This window comes from Ictidomys tridecemlineatus, chromosome 12 (assembly GCF_052094955.1).
Source record: "Ictidomys tridecemlineatus isolate mIctTri1 chromosome 12, mIctTri1.hap1, whole genome shotgun sequence".
NCBI lineage: Eukaryota > Metazoa > Chordata > Mammalia > Rodentia > Sciuridae > Ictidomys > Ictidomys tridecemlineatus.
In genome coordinates this window covers 77,516,341-77,533,818 of record NC_135488.1, presented here as the reverse complement: position 1 = coordinate 77,533,818, position 17,478 = coordinate 77,516,341, and the positions used below count along the sequence as shown (strand labels likewise).

The 17,478-nt window shown below is 41.8% G+C and overlaps 1 protein-coding gene across 4 annotated transcripts in view; it reads left to right on the top strand.

The window, feature by feature from the left end:
- Positions 1-17,478, top strand: part of Sptbn1 (spectrin beta, non-erythrocytic 1) — a 188,633-nt gene that overhangs the window by 169,256 nt on the left and 1,899 nt on the right. For all 4 annotated transcript variants that reach the window (XM_078029174.1, XM_021724271.3, XM_005322004.5 and 1 more), the window contains 9 exons: positions 3,123-3,367; positions 4,082-4,220; positions 5,521-5,605; positions 7,633-7,829; positions 8,716-8,828; positions 9,491-9,554; positions 14,133-14,371; positions 15,649-15,822; positions 17,264-17,306. In XM_078029174.1, coding sequence (XP_077885300.1) covers positions 3,123-3,367; positions 4,082-4,220; positions 5,521-5,605; positions 7,633-7,829; positions 8,716-8,828; positions 9,491-9,554; positions 14,133-14,371; positions 15,649-15,822; positions 17,264-17,306 — 1,299 coding nt within the window. The remainder of the gene's footprint in view (positions 1-3,122; positions 3,368-4,081; positions 4,221-5,520; positions 5,606-7,632; positions 7,830-8,715; positions 8,829-9,490; positions 9,555-14,132; positions 14,372-15,648; positions 15,823-17,263; positions 17,307-17,478) is intronic.

Below are 17,478 nucleotides of genomic sequence, written 5' to 3'. Positions count from 1 at the left end.
AGTGCAATAACAATATTACAGTAAGAATCTAGTATAATCATTCTCTAGTTTCCTTTCTAATCTCTGTATAGTTTCCTGTTTAGTCTTAATGCTTTTTAGTTGAAAAAAAATATATAAGTTTCATGGTCCTAAAGAAGAAGCCAATTTTATTAGAAATATTAGTCCTGACCATGTCAGAGGTTTTATTCTTGTCTATTAGGAGTGTATTGATTATCTGGTGCAAGATTAGCAGATGTTTCCCATTAAAGGTCATATAGTAAATATTTTTGGATTCATGTGACATAATACAGTCTCTATTATAGATCCTTGTCTCTGCCATCTTAGCATAAAAAAAGCATCAGACCATGGGCTGGGACTGCAGCTCAATGGTAGAGCACTTGCCTCACGTGCATGAGGCACTGGGTTCAATCCTCAGCACCACATAAGATATTGTGTCCATCTACAACTAAAAAATATTTTTTAAAAGCCTCAGACCATGCTAAAATGAATAGTATGGCTGTGTGTACAGTAAGTCTTTGTTTAAAAAAAAATGGCTCAAATTTGGCCCCGAGAGACTAATTCAAGTGCATTGGCCTCACTGTGCTTTGGCATTTGGGGATTTATTCTTTGGAGTGACCACCTTGACTGCCATTGTCATCTTCCTTTTGAGATGATGCTTGCAAAACGTAAGAGTTCTATGGATGTTTTCTGAAAGAACAAAGCTCAGAGAAACTGAAGGATCGCCTGGAGATAGGAAACGTCTTGGCAGCAGCGAGTCCTTCTTCTGCACCTGTAAAATTATTAAGGTCCTTTGCTTTTAGGACTGTAAGAGGGTGGAGAAACCATACAGTTCCTCCCTTGTGTTTTCATTAAATCCCTTCACTTCTGAGACTTGCAGAGGTGAGGGCCAGTGGGGATCCAGTTCCATCCAGGACTGGATCTGGTAGTCTCCATCTACCTTATCTCTGCTACCCTAGGCCGTTGAGCGCTGTAAAAAGGATATGTTGACCTAGTTCAGGTTTATTACCACAGAATCATCAGCGGGTGACTCCTGCTGTTTTCTCTTATGCCAACTTGAACTACCACCATCCTCCATTCTGCATAAAACGGTATCACAAGAGGAGATGACCACTGTTGGCCTCCAGTGACTATGCAAAGCAGGAGTTGATTTTTGTGGGAATTTTCACTTGTGCTGTTCTCCACTTTTTTGTTGTAAGAGCTCACAAAAACTAATGAGAGATATAAGAGAAGGCATTTGGAAAGATGTTTAATCTTATAGGAACTTAAGTTTTCAAATAACTTTCTAGGAATTTACTCATGGTGATTTGAGTTATGTCTGAGCCATAACTCAAATATCAAAGATTATTTCCCCAAATCTCCTACAATATGGAAATCAGAACCCCATGGAAATCAAATCCCATTGATTCTTTTTTGCATCTTCTATAGAAACTTCATTTTTTTACTTATCACCACCTTAAGTCCTTTTGTGCAGTTGAGGGTCAGTAATCCACCTCCCCACAAGCCCCAGTGTTGTCCATCCCCGTCCCAAATGCACCCCCTGCCCCATGTGACATTTCTTCAGATAATTCCCTCATAGACATTGCCACACTCGTATTGTCCAGGACTGTCAGTCACACCATCTCACCAGTAAGTGATGATCAAGTATCTATTAACCCAGTGCTTATATCTTTGATTAGGCATTGTCTAATGTGGCACTGTTGGTATGTTTAAGTACTTCATATAAAATAAAACAAGGAAATATAAGATAGCCACAGTTACTAGTTTCTGTTATAAAGGCATATGCACCCTCTAGCAAAGGGAAGAAACAACCTGTTAATTGTTTTCCCCCTTTTTTGCACAAAAAGTAGAATATTATACACACCATGCATACTTTGCTTTTTCCACTTAGCCACATTCCTAGAGCACTTTTCATATGAGTGTGCAGGATCCTTCTCCCCACCCCCTCATGACTGCATAGGAGTCTCTGATAGGATGTAATAATTCTTTTAACCAATTCATTACTGATGGACCATACTTTTGATCTTTTGGTTATGTAAATAGTGCTATAGTAAATAATCAAATGTATTTAAGTTCCTAAAAATTCAAGGACAAATCAGTGTTGTTGTGTAGCATCTTTTCATGATTAAGTCCCATTTGCATTTTTCTTTTCTGAAATTTTTCATTGTGCCACTGTTTGTGTTGGTTTAAAGAAAGTTTTTTTAATTTTTGGTAATTCATCACTGAAAAGTATGTGAGTGTGTGTATTTTAATATGTTTTTATATTTATGAAATATACATAAAATATATTTTAAAAGATATTTTATATATGTATTTATGAAAATATATATATATATATAATATAAATGTGTTGGTATTAGGGATTGAACCTCAGGGACACCTTACCACTGAATCACATTCTCAGTCCTTTTTATTGAGACAGAGTCTCACTGAGTTGCTCAAGCTGGCCTGGAACTTAAAATCCTCCTGCCTCAGCCACCTGGGTTTGCTGAGATTCAGGCATGCACCACTGTGCCCAGCACAAGTACACACCTTATTGTGTTTATCAAATCATAATTCTCACCATCAGTTTCCAGATTTCACCTTCCTTGATATCAATTGGTTCTTTTAACCATGTTGTATGTGCTTTTACATATTTTTTTCAAATGTAAGTATCTTGTGGATAAAACTAACTGGAGTTATAGGTACTCTTCAGTACCATCTCACAGTAGTGGAAGGGCATTTGTAAAATGTGTTTGTTCTCCTTATGGCAGTTTCTCGTTTATGGTAACATTTATCTTTACCCTGAACAGATAATGGTTCTTATTTTTTGGAATATGGATGTGTCCCAATATACTACTTTTATATCCCAGGCAACCTTCAGAGGACTTGTCCTCAGTTTTCCTGCCTGCATTCCTGTAGCATTTGTTTCCTTATTTGTATAGAACTTAATAGTGTAGTTCAGTAGGATTATAGAATATTTGGGTTTTCGTGACTTGGGTCCCAGTAAAATTGAGAGTTTTTGGGGGGACATGGCCTATTTTTCCCTTGTGCTTCCTTTAGTATGTAAGCAGAGTGGTGAGGGAGAAGAGGGAGGGCACGATGAGAAAGTCAAATCTGACTCTTCTTTGCCCATGGCTTCACAGGTGAGGCAGCTGCAAGAGGATGCAGCCCGCCTCCAGGCAGCTTATGCAGGGGACAAGGCCGATGACATCCAGAAGCGTGAGAATGAGGTCCTGGAAGCCTGGAAGTCCCTTCTGGATGCCTGTGAGGGCCGCAGGGTACGCCTGGTGGACACAGGGGACAAATTCCGCTTTTTCAGCATGGTGCGTGACCTTATGCTCTGGATGGAGGATGTCATCCGGCAGATCGAGGCACAGGAGAAGCCAAGGTAATGCTCACAGCCACTGCTTCAGATTTTTCCCACATACCACTGCCAAGAAACAAGGACAGGCAGTGTGAGGCCTTCTAGCTTGTGCTCTACCGTACCCCCTTGGGCACAACCAGCTAACTGCCTTGTTTTTGGAATGAGATGACTTTCTGAGTTCCTTTTTCCTATATCTTTTTATTGAATTAAAAACAACTCTGTCCCTTTCCATCCACATTTCCAAAGGTGTCCCTTACCTCAATATTGGCCTTACTGATGTCATATGGTGATTAGTGTTTATTCTATGCCTTCCCTTTGTTTCATGTAAAGCAGTGAAGAAAAAAGTTCATAGATGAGCAGATACATATAACCTCCAGTTCACCCCAGGCCCCTTGTAATTGAGAATTGAACTGTGCTGCAATAGAAGAAATGTTTTCATCATTATTTATGTTGTGAAAAAGGAAGTATATTCCCTGGGTCAGGGCCAGTCGGTTTTTTTGTTGAATTCTTTAGGCACATATAAAAATACAAGGACTCTTCTTCTGAGTGTTTGGTTGTAGAGCTGGTCCTGAGTCTCACTGTTGTTACAAGTTAGCCCCAGTGACCGAGCCTGATCTTTGACTGTGAGTCAGCAATAAAAGGCCATTTAGGCCATTAGACCATTTCCTTCCAGTTATATGTTTTGAAACATTTGTTTGAAAAGCTTATTGTAAAGGAGATGTATTTATCTAATTTTAGGGATGTATCATCTGTTGAACTATTAATGAATAATCATCAAGGTATCAAAGCTGAAATTGATGCTCGTAATGACAGTTTCACCACCTGCATCGAACTGGGGAAATCCCTGCTTGCAAGAAAACACTACGCTTCTGAGGAGGTAATGCTACTGCTTTGCTTTGGGACCCTAGGACAGATGCACTGGTGTCTAGGTGTAAAATGGCTTCATCCTGGGTGTGTATGTGTCTGTGTGTATGCACTTGCATGCGTGCATGCATATACAGACACAGAAGTATGTACAGTTGTCCCTTGGTATCCATAGGGGATTCCATGGATGTTTAAGTCCTTTGTATAAAGTGGCATAGTATTTGTATATAACTTAAGCACATCCTCTTGTATACTTTAAATCATCTCCAGAAAACTTGCAGTACCTAATATGAGGTAGATGTCGTGTATATAGTCGTTATATTGTTTAAGAAATGGCAAGAGCCTGGGTATGGTGGCACATGCCTGTGATTCCAGCAATATAGAAGGCTGAGGCAGAAGGATAACAAGTTTGAGGCCACTCTCAGAAATTTAGCGAGACCCTGTCTCCAAAAAAAAAAAAAAAGGACAGAGGATGTCAGTCAGTTGTAAAGTACCTCTGGATTCAATCCCCAGAACCAAAAAGAAAGAAATAGCAAGGGAAAAAGTCCATGTGTTCTATTTAGATGCAGTTTTTTCCCAATATTTTTTATTTCTAGTTGGTCAAATTTTTTATATAGAACCTGAAGATAGAGGGCTGACTACACATATGCACACACATGCCTGTACTTACTTATATTTCAGAGCTTCTTGATTTCTTTCCTGTCTGCTTAGAATAAAATAGTTACACAAGACTCTAGGGCCAAGCCAGTAATTCCTGTGGCACAAAAGACAATTTTTGAGGATCTCAAGTTGAAAAAAGGCTTCTCTCACCCTTCTATCAGTACTCTTCTGCTTGCCCTCTCCCTCCATTGCATATCCCCTAGGACCCTTCACTCTCAGGTAGATGGTTGTAGGTTCTGGTTATGACGATGGTATTGTGTAATTGAATGATGAGTTCACTGTGTAGCTCCCTTCATAGGAATGGATGTCTTTTCAGGCCAGAGCTGTGCCCCTGTTGCTGTCCCTCTCTCGGTGAATGTGTTTGCTGCATTGAGCCCCAGAGTCCAATGGAGTCCAGTGCATTGCTGGCCTCCTCACAACAAAGCAGCTTTGAGCTGAACTCAGCCTTTCTCTCAGCCTGGTCTGGAAGATTAGCTATGCTTTTCTGTCCTCTCCCTAGACAGATAGACAGACTTAGCAGATAGTTTCCAGCTTAGTTGAAAGTCTCTTAAGAAAATAAATGTTTCTTATATAATGTGACCCATAGGTAGGGGGAAACAAAAGGGATGTAATGTGTTCTACTAAAATATCATGGGGTCTTTGTTTTCATACAGATCAAGGAAAAGTTACTGCAATTGACTGAAAAGAGAAAAGAAATGATTGACAAGTGGGAAGACCGGTGGGAGTGGTTAAGACTGAGTAAGGACATATTTCATTTATCTTTCTGCTCTTTTTGGGTATCCATGGAAAGCATGCAAGTTTATATTCCTGCTTTAATTGATGCAATGTTATCACTTACTGATTTTTGGAGTTTTGGATGCTTCTTAATGGCCTATTTCATTATTGCATGCTAAATATTATTATTTTCTAAGATATTTTGTGTGGTACATTCATTGTTTTTCACCCCATGATCTCAGAATTATCAATGGGGTTTGAGTTCTTTAGGAACAACAAATTGGAGAATACAATTCAGCATTGCTCTAGGAGAGTAGAGCTAGAAGCTCCCCAATTATCTTTAAGAAAAGTTCTCACTTCAGAGTCAATAATATGTAAAGCTGGCCTATGTCTTATATCTGGAATTTTTACTTTAAGGTTGATAACATTACAAAGTAAAGCTAACATCTGTTGAGGTGTTGTAGTGAACTAGGCATTGTTCTAAGTATTTTAAATATATATTTCTGTATTGACTGTCTTTGAGGTAAAAAATATAATCATTTTATAAAGGCATATGTGAGCCATCAGATTTATAGCCTATAGTATTAGAAATAGCATCTCATAATTATGAACACAAAGTAGTAGTCCAGTTCAGGACTGGGGATATAGCTCAGTTGGTAGAGTGCTTGCCTCATAATCCCTGGCACCACCACACACAAAAAAAAAAAAAAAACCCAGTTCAAGCATTATTTGCCATACTTTGACATTCTGTGTTGGAACTTGGACTCTGTCCTTATATTGTAATGACCCCATTCATTTACCCGTGGGTTGATTTCCTAGGGGCCTTTTCTGAAAGTGTGTAGGAAATGAGGGCACAGAGCCCTTAGATAACCCACTTTGGGCCACCTTTTAGATGAGGATTTGGTTTCTAAGTTTTGAGAATTTCAGGTTAGTTTCACTCAGTTCAGCAGAACCTGTATCCCACACTGCTGTGAACTGGACACCAGGTTATGCTCGGGACACAGTGATGACAGGCATGGTCTCCACCATGAAGATCTGACAAGCCCCCTGTGCAGGGTGGCAGCTTCACTGGGTGTCAGGTGCTATCAGGGTGCTAAAAGAGAGCCAGCTTGACTCTAGAGACTGATGCTGCCTACAGGTCATCTCATACCTGACCCACCCCAGACTTTGCTACATTGATGCAATGAGAAGCAGTGTGAGCAATAGTGCAAAGCTAGTTTCTGACCCACTTCCTCACGAATGTGATGGAAGGAGTACTGTTTCCCCACTGCCAAAAACAATGAAGCACAGCAAGAACATTAGCCCACACCATCCCACCAGTCCCCACCACCTTGAAGCATCCTATATCCTCCCTACCATGGTCTGTACAAGCCCCAGCAGGGCTGAGCACTCACTATCAGGAAGCAGGGCTGAATGAGCAGATACATTCTAGAACTGTGCTGTCCAGTTTGGTAGCCACTGACCCACCTATGGCTCTTGGGAACTTGAAATGTTCTCAAATTGATGTGCAGTCAAATCTACCTTGAATTCAGACTTAAAAGAGAAAATCTCAGTAGTTTTTTGTTTGTTTGTTTGTTTGTTTGTTTTTTAAGCTGGGCATAGTGGTGCATACCTGTAATCCCAGTGATTTGAGAGGCCAAGCAAAAGGCTCACAAATTAGAGGCCAGCCTCCACAATTTAGCAAGACCCTAAGCAACTTTGCAAGACTTTGACTCAAAATAAAAATGGCTAGGGATGTGGCTCAGTGGTAAAATATCTTTGGATTCAATCCCCAGTACCAAATAATAATAGTTGTAATAATAATTGTCCTTTATAGTGATTACATGTTAAATAATATTTTTCATATATTGGGTTAAATTAACCATGCTATTAAACTTAGTCTCACATGTTTTTACTCTTACTAATGTGGCTGCTGGAGAACTTAAAAAGTTGCATGTGTGTCTCATGTTGTATTTATATTACCATAAACTGGTTCTGTGTGTAGCTGCCACCAGAGGGTAGCAGTGCCAGGTGGCCCTGTGGCTAGCATTCATTCTTGGTACCCTGTGCAGTTTTGGAGGTCCATCAGTTCTCAAGGGATGCCAGTGTGGCCGAGGCCTGGTTGCTGGGACAGGAGCCATACCTATCCAGTCGTGAAATCGGCCAGAGCGTGGACGAGGTGGAGAAGCTCATCAAGCGCCACGAGGCATTTGAAAAGTCTGCAGCAACCTGGGATGAGAGGTTCTCCGCCCTGGAAAGGCTGACAACAGTGAGTGGCCACTAGATGCCCGAGTGCTTGGTGTATTTATGAGGGTCTTGTGAAGCTGATGGCTCTCTTCAAACAGGACCTGGGGAAGGAGGTCAAGATGCCACTCCCAGTTGTCTCCTAGGCATCTGGATTTAGGATCTCTTATGATAGCCTCTTGCCTAGGAACTGTTTGATGTTTGTGTTTCTCTTTCAATCTCTTTTTCCTCTTCTCTTGTTTCTCATAGACTCTCTGGTTTTTAGGGGATATGACCTTAAAATTTTCTTCAGCATTTCAGGATTAGAATTCCCATCAAATAGTAGCTTGTAAATCCTCCCCATTCTTGAGAATGTGTCTCAAACATAAAGATCTTGGAATAGGGCTTATGCACTGGTGTTTCTAATTCTGCAAGTCTGGAGATTTAATGTGTCCTTGTGTACTTCTGTGTCAAAATAATACTTTGAGTGCATATGCTCAGGTAGACAATTCTAGGGCTTTTTAATTTTAATTTATTTTGGGGGTTTGTGCTGGAACACATATTCCCACCACAGCACGCAAGTCTTCCTTGAGTATTTTAATACCTTTGTCTCTGGCTTATCTGAGCTTTCATGGGAACCAAGGCGCAGCTACGTTATTTCCTCAGCAAAGTTGAGAGCTGCATAGTTAATTTAGAAATTAAATCCATGCTCCCAGAGAGTTTCACCAGCTCCTAGTGCAACCCTTCATTTCCTGCAGGCTTTCGTTGTAGCTGTAGTTCCTATGAATTTATACTTACTTTTTGTTCAGGATGTTAGAGTTTCACATTGTGCAATGTGAGCCAATGTAGGAACTAGGCAGAAGGGCTTCCTGGGCTCCTCAAACAAGAGGGAAGTTTGAGACTGTGTTCAACATCACTGTGTTTCCCCTCAGTTGGAGTTACTGGAAGTGCGCAGACAGCAAGAGGAAGAGGAAAGGAAGAGGCGGCCGCCTTCTCCTGAGCTGAGCACAAAGGTTTCAGAGGAGACTGAGTCCCAGCAGCAGTGGTGAGTCAGGGTCAGCCTGGGAGCCTGGAATCTTAGCTTCGATGGCAGGTGAAGTTCATGGAGCATCATTGCTAGCCCCGCCTTGCTAGGCCTAGCAACATGTCCTTCATATTGTTTCATCATGTGATTTAGATCTGTATCATAAGACTCAAGTAACATCTGAGGTTATGACTTGTCCAAAGTCATATAGCTCTTAGGTGGCAAAAGTGGAGTGGAGACAGTCCTTTCTACTGTGTGAGCACCCATATCTGCATGCACATACACTTACAATTTTCCATATAATTTAGTGCATAACATGAATTACCCAGATTTCGGGCCTTGATTTTTGTAGTGATAGTCTGTGAAAGTCCTAGGTGACTTCACAAAGAGGTTAGATGTTATTCTGTGTGTAGAAGGCTAATTCCTTTGATGTGGTAGGAGTTCCAGGAAGCCTCTATTGTAGTCTTTGGTGGGGAGGTGGGCAGGGGCAGGAGGTAGAAACTGGTAGCCAGCTGCTCCTGTAGTCTCCCTCTCCATATGGTGTCTGTGAAAATTCAAGTTTTCAAAAAATCAAATGATGTAAAAGAGGGTTGCTTATGTTTTTCTCTTTCTCCTCTTCTTCCCTTCCTCCCCCTTCCCTTTCATCTTTTTCCCCTCTTCTGCCCTTCCCCCTTACCTAACAGGGATACTTCAAAAGGAGAGCAAGTTTCCCAGAATGGTTTGCCGACTGAACAGGGATCTCCACGGGTTAGTTACCGCTCTCAAACCTACCAAAACTACAAAAACTTTAATAGCAGACGGACAGCCAGTGACCAGCCATGGTCTGGACTGTGAAGTTCACTACCATTTGTCAAGAACCATTCTTTCCAAATCCTGTTGGTTTTAACTTTTTGGCTTTCACTTCACCCAAAGTGTTATATAAGTTTTACTTAATTCGTATCATAGCCTTCCTTGGTTTCATATTTGTTTGCATTTAATTCATGTTTATTTGAGTCTCTTAACTGATGGATGCTCATTGCCTTAAAGCAAAGTACTTATCTTTTGTTTATTTATTGTGAGCTTTTTACTTTATTAAGATTTTACAGCGAAACCCTTACATGAGTAATTGAAATTAAATGAGATTACAGCATAATGAAGAAGAAAACTAGAATCTAACAGGTATGACACATCCAGTTATACTAACAGGGCACAGTACTGCAGTGTAGGTACTGTGTTACTTACAGATGCTATTAACCTGCAGTAGTTAGTTACTAGTAACTAGGAAGACTAATCTATAAGAAAGGAGACGTCTCACTACTAAGATTAAAACCTAGTCAGCCATATAACATTCCATTGAAGGATGCATTCATTCACTTAAGATGACAAAAAAGGGAAGTTGGATCTACTTGGGAAGCTGTTTGAATTTTAGGTGCAGAATCTCAAACATTTTAAGACCCTTGGGTCATTATTATTTTTTACAAACTGGTGACTCTTTTTTCTGCCAAGTCCTAAATTGAGCACTGCAAGCTTCCTCACAGCAGATGTTGCAGCTGGCTTCAGGAGCAAATCACCTGCTGACTACTGCTGTCACCTCTGCCCTGGTCATTGTCAGCCCCACCGGGACTTGGCATGGCTGGTGATAGCAGTTTTCAGCCTGTTTTGGGAACCTGCCTACCAGACTTCTAGGCCTTTCCATTTCAGTCAGTGACTCTGGGGTGTCAAAATATTTTGTGATTTTTCACACACGTGGAACAAAAGCCATTTTGGTTCATCCTGATTACTTGAACGATGCACTCGATGGACCGTGCCTAGGAGCACTTGCATGCCTCCTGGCTTTAGAGGCCTCCTGAGGGTCTCTATAGACAGAAACCATGTTTGTTTCAGATGGATCTTTTGATTCATTCATTTTATGTAAACTTTATGTGGAGTTCTGCAAAAGGAGTCTTGTAGGGTGGTGTATCAGGCCACTAGCAAGGACTGAAATATTTAACAAAAATCCTTTTCCTTAGAAATTAGTGCTGATGAAAGAGATGAATTCCTGGTACTGACCAAAACACAGAACAAGATCCATGGTACATGCAAGCCTTATGAGACATTTCTTGCTCATTTGCCATATTTAGATGTGTCAGTGGCCTCAGAAACCTGTTTTGATATGTGTTCTCCATGAGTTAAGTCTAATTTGTCTTTTCATTTCATGATGCATGTCTTTTTTTTTTCTTTTGTCAGGATAACATCATGTAGCATCTTGTTTGTTTTTCCTGATTTCTATGTACATATCTATCTACTTGTGATGGTAGATGGGTATATAGATAGATGCCAAGCTTCTTATGTTCTGGGGGTGGTGTGCACCATTATTGCGTCTCTGCCTTAAAACACACCCAAATTCATTTTAGAGAAAGCTACTGCTTTGTCTTCAGTCATTAGGGAGCCCTGGTGTGTTTCTGGCCCCAAATTATATTATGTGTGTCACTGACCTATATGTATATATGTGATGTTTCCATATATATATATATGTGTGTGTGTGTGTGTTTAAATTTTGTATCATCAGAATGGATACGTAATTTTAATGCTTTTTGTATTCAGAAGACCAAAAAAAAGAAAGAAAGAAACACCACATAAGCACATGAGAAAGGAATGCTGTGCTTTTAGCATTTGCTTTCATGCCTATTTTTAATCTAGATATTTAAACTGTAGCTTGCCAGAACCAATTTTTAACCAACAATTGAGTTGTATTGGAAGAAGAAAAAGCCATTTTGTTCTTTTGAGTAATGATGCAGAGACTCAAGTTAATGAACTTGAAGATAGTGTTGCTTCTTGCACTTTGAAAGCAATCAGGTGTTTCCTGTGCTTCTAGTTGTGTTGCCTTTATGTTCACCTCCTGATTGAAGTATCAGATGTGCCAGCCACTAAAGCACTCTGGACTAATTGCTAAAGAGAAGCAACGAGGGGAGGGGGGATGTATTCACATGTACCCACTGTTTGATCATAGCTCTATGATTTGCTTTTGATGTTTGTCTCTAGTGGTGTGTTGTCTGTTGGCATGCTTAAAGCACATGTCCATTAAAATTCATTTTGTTCCTTTTATTTTCCTTGTTTTCTTGGTTAGTGATTCATTTGCATAAACATTAATTATCTCTGCATACTGGTTTGGGGTTTTCTCTTTCCTTCTAACTCTAAAGAAAAAATTTTTGCTGCAGAATTTCCCTCAGAAGAGACTTCCCTGACCTTTCACCTACCTTGAAGTCTGACTAAGTATAATAAATTTTAGCCTTTATCTCATAAACATCTCTCTATCCAGGTCATGACTTGTCACTAGCAGTTTTCAAGTTAAACCTGCAGCACTAAATTTTTTTTTAACCTCGTTTCTGTACATACTAACTCCATGTCTCTCTGGACTCACACCTGGCTCAGGCCTTCCACACCAAACTCACACTTCCTCCTTACCAGAAGTTTCCCAAAGTCTCACACTAGAAGAGATTTGTCAACTTTAAAATCCACTCATATTCTTTTGACTCAGGGTTTTATTTTTTTATTATTTTTTGTTGTTGTTATTATTTCCCCTTCTGGAACTCTCCCTTAAAAGTGAAAAGAGGGACTGGGTTCAGAGGCACAAGCCTGTAATCCCTGCTACTTGGGAGGCCAAGGCAGGAAGATCATGAGTTCAAGAGCATCCTGGGCAGCACAGTGAAACCCCATCTCAAAAAAAAGTGAAAAGAGCTTAAATAGCATATTGCTCATGAGCAGGATCTACAGGCCATCACTTGGGAGGCCAAAATAATCACGCACATACACCCCAGTATCTTTCTACCCTAATCACTTATTTCCCATTGCTTGAGAGTAGAGGATTTCAGTCAAAAACAGTCTTAAATTGCATCCAGTCATGCTAAACCCTGATGTTAATTGTAATCGTTTGCAAAGGCATAACATAAATTTGATTCTCTATCCTTTCCCAAGTTTTTACTAGCCCTTTTCCTAAAAAAAAAAAAAAAAAAAAATCAATTTTGTTGACTCAAGCACAGTCCAGACATTTAGCTAAGACCTAAATGAGATGTCCAGTTCCTGAGAGTTGACAGATCTGAAGTTCAGTGGTGGTGGCCAGTTTGCCGCTTTATCCTGTCAAGGTTATTGCTGCTAATTTGGTGTCATTTGGATTCTCGGCAGCAGTGGTGGGGGACGTAGCTAATGAGCGTGCCATTGACACCTCCATGTTGTCCGTGTATAAGGGGTGCCGGTTGTCTGTAATCCACTAAAGCGCCAGCCACACCCAGCTTTTGTAACTTGCTAATCCCACACCCTGGGTGTACATCAGCCAGGGGCTGCTGCAGTTAATGGTACACAGTTGATGGTACACAGGCTGAAAGCGATAATGAATCAAGACCCTACTACATTTCCAAAGCCGAAAAGCCATGAGGGTTACAATTTAAATGAGCTTGGGAAGGAACGCTCCCGAAGACGTCTGCAGCCTGAAGGGTCAGAGCCACTGGAAGCCTGGCTGCCTCTGGGCTTTCTCGTCTCAATGCGGCAAGGCACCGCGATCAACCAACCCGTGATGGGGAAGGCCCTGGTTCTGTCTTTGTTTGGGGGTAAATAGCTGTGTGGTGTTGAGTGACTGTGATTGGCTTTTCCAGCTCCTTTAACACAAACTACAACCCACTCACGATCCAACTTCGGCAGATGCGGTTAAATTGATGTTTGTTGACTTGCCTCATTTCCTTCCAGCTCTTAAGTTCCAAAGTCTAACTGGGATGGTAGATGTGAAGTGCATGATTGTCGTCCTAATTTCTGCATGTATTTATGACAATGTGTTCAGGGGAGGGGGGTGGAGAACCAGAGAGCACTTTGAGAAACCCCAGGTCTTTCCTTGTCTTACTTTGGGGGAATGCCGTGTAGTTCTGATGGGGCCGTCTATCCATCTGTTTGTGAATGCCCTTTCGCTTAAACTTCCAGCCCTCTGGTGGCACCCTTGGTTGTAAGGTGGCTGCTGTATAACGTCCACTCTCATATTTAATATGTGTGACTGTCACCGTTGTCCTGTTTTAAAGTAATCATAAGAGGAGATGGTCTGAGCTATATTAGAGAAAATGGATTGATCCGAGGAGTAAGAGTGCAGTAAAACACATACTGGCATTTCGCTTTTCTCATTTACCCATAAGCGGGCGGGCATTAATTCATTCCCACCTTCTAATGTCCTTGGTGTCCAGCTGGCTTTGTGGGGTGTGCAATGGTTTTACTGTACTGCCTCGATCTGTGCCAGGCATTTATACACAGCCACGTGTGCGAGTCAGAGCGTATGTGGTCACCCCCGTGGCTCACAGGGTAGCTGAATGGCCTCTCCACTGTCCCTAGATGGCAGAAACAGTGGACACAAGTGAAATGGTCAATGGCGCTGCAGAGCAGAGGACGAGCTCAAAAGAGTCCAGCCCCATCCCCTCTCCCACCTCTGATCGCAAAGCCAAGACTGGCCTCCCAGCCCAGAGTGCCGCCACCCTGCCAGCCAGAACCCAGGAGACGCCCTCGGCCCAGATGGAAGGCTTCCTGAACCGGAAGCACGAGTGGGAGGCCCACAATAAGAAAGCCTCGAGCAGGTACCCATCCCAGGCAGAAGCAGGGTGGCGGGAAGTCCGGCCCACCCGGGGTCAGGGAGCATGTGCCCCTGCGGGCTTACTCACTCGTTTCCTGGGCTTTGCATTCTTCTTGGTGCTAGCACTGGAAAGTGAGGACGGGTGCTTATTCACAGAGCATGAAGAGTTAAATGCAGATGGGAATAGCTAGAGGGGGCTGCAGTAGTTCATCCTGAGAGGCAGTTTGCTCATTTAAGGTTGGGTGTCCTCTCTTCCTTAAGTGAAGCAATTCATTATAGGGCTTCTTGAGCGATTTCATTATTTCCCCTGGCCACATCTGCTTATCAATCTTAATATGCCTTATCTCCCCACAACCCTAATTTTACTATTTAACAGATTAGGAAAAAAAGAGACAGAAGCTACAAAACTTACTTTCTGTAGAAAATCCAGTAAGTAGTAAAACTGGGGTGAAAGTCATTTGACTCCAAAGCCTTGTGTGCTAAACTAGTAAACTGGACTGCCTAGGGCAACCGTGTACAGTTGTGCGAATTGTACACAAACAAGGCAATTATGCCATCTCGAGTTCTGCCATTCACATTGAAGGCAACTTTTATATGTTAACACAAGCAGATGTTCTAATAACATTAACATATTAGAATACCACAGGAGAGAGGCCACCTTAGGTACCATGAGTGCTAGTGGCCCTGAATCTGTATCCTTTTCAAGTGGCTGAACCATATAAAGAATGAAGCTAAGGCTGGAGGAGCTTCTGCTTGAAAATAGCTATGCCTCAAATACGGAGCCAAACCTGTAGCCTTATACCATAATGGGGAGTACCAGACACCAATCAGAATCCTTCCCATCAGAGCCAAGAATACCTTCACTTAATAGAAGAGGACACTATGTTTTCCCACAAATTCAGAGAGACATGAGTCCTTAAAAGCTTACCGCTGGGGATGTGGCTCAAGCGGTAACGTGCTCGCCTGGCAAGCGCGGGGTGCTGAGTTCAGTCCTCAGCACCACATAAAAATAATGTAAAGATGTTGTGTCCACTGAAAACTAAAGAATAAATATTTTAAAAAATTCTCTCTCTCTAAAAAAAAAAAAAAAACTTACCACTGTATCAGCATGTACTCTGCCTAAGGATTCTGTGGAGGAGTTGTGTTCCATTGTTCAGTGTTAGCAGATTTTAGGAAGGGCTTTTATAAAGGGTTATGTGAAGATAGTTTCATGTAGTCAAATTCTTAATTCTGCAGGAGCATGACATGGAACCTTGACTTCCCTTTCTTTACCATGCTCAGGTCCTGGCACAATGTTTATTGTGTCATAAATAACCAAGAAATGGGTTTCTATAAAGATGCAAAAACCGCTGCTTCTGGAATCCCATACCACAGTGAGGTCCCTGTGAGCTTGAAAGAAGCCATCTGTGAAGTGGCCCTTGATTACAAAAAGAAGAAACACGTGTTCAAACTCAGGTGAGCCTTGCCCCCATGCCTCACGGTTGCCTCAGAGTAAGGTGTGTGTTTTATTTCCCTTGGGTTGGTTTTCTTACCTCATGCCATGATCAGTTTTATCTTGTGCCATTTTAAGTCTCAAAAAAAAAAAAAAAAAGTAAAAAACAGTGTGATGCCATTTCTGTTAAGATCTCTGGGTGCTTTGGGGATTGTGGCCAGCTGCCAGCTTCCCTGTGCTTCACTGTGTAGCCAAGCGTGGAAGGAAAGGGAGTTTCTGTTTTATGGTCTGGAGCGTACTGTGCTGTAGCACTCAAGGTGGGTTGCTCACATCTCACAGTTTAAAGGAAACTTAGAAAGACAGTTTCTTCACTTTTTCATCTTATCCAGACCCAGGATACGCTGTTACTTGCTTTTGAGTTATCTGGAGACTATAAAGTGAGTCAGCCTGGAGCTGGATGAAGACAAACGGGAAATGCCTGGGTGGGGACTGGGCCTGTCCTCCCATGACCCTCCCCTGGAGCCATCTGGTTCCAAAAATCTCTTCCCGGTAGGACATGCACCTCCCCACAATGGATCCACCCTCAAAAGTTCTCATTGGAAATGGGCAAACTATTTTAATAATCTTTTTTAAAATGTAAAAAGTATATGTTTTAGTGGTTAGTTGCTAGTTTTGTGCTGATGTGCTCTATTGATCTGGATCCTGGACAGCTGTGCTCTTAGATGTGTGTTTTGAGCTAGTTGGAGGCAGCCAAGGACTGCAGAGGGCAGTTGCAGATGTGCGGTTGGTCATGTTGTGCTGGTGAGCAGTGTGAGCTCTTTGGGCCTTGGGACACAAGATGTTTTGTCTGGCAAAGCACAGATTGCTTGACCCCTTTGCTACTTTCCCCCATTGTACTTCCTTGATGCTACTTCCGGGAATCAGGCTATTGGCAAAGGGCAGTTTCCACCACTATTCCAACAGCCCCTTCTTCCTCCTGGTGTCCACAGAACAAATGATGGACCTCCCCCGCCCCAAATATAGGAATCGATTTGGGACACACTGATAAGCCCACAGGTGGGGTGTTCTTTCATTCTGAGGCACACATAAGAAAAGTCTAGGAATCTTTTTCTGTGTCTTTTTAGAGACTTTAGAATTTATAAATTTTAGAGAGAGTTCATTTTAGGCCAATGATCAGCAATAAGGTGTTCTTTGCCATTACAAAGCCAAGTGATGTTGTGTTTGGGTCCCACACATCCTCCTGTGAACTGAAGGTCCAAACTGCCTGTGTATATTGGATTGGCCCAGTTAATTGTGAATTCTGATGTTCCCAGGGCCGTTGCAGGGCTCCATGGGTCTCTAGGAACAGTTGGTGCTGCTCGCAGAGCTTCTGAGGCCTCCTTGTATCCCACATAAGACAGAGAGTTGGGTATTTTTATTTTTCTGAAGTTAAATTGTGACTTACTCTCTTCCTTGAAATTACAGACTAAATGACGGCAATGAGTACCTCTTCCAAGCCAAAGACGATGTAAGTTGCTAAGCTTCATCTCTCTCACATACTTAGGAGTATGCAAGTGTGGTGGGATAATAGCGTTATTTGTAATATTATACATGTAATCACGACCAGTGGTGATGCCTTGTCACCTGGTTGCCAGCCACTAACACTGGCAGTCGTCTAGTTCTCTGTCTCTTGAAAGTAA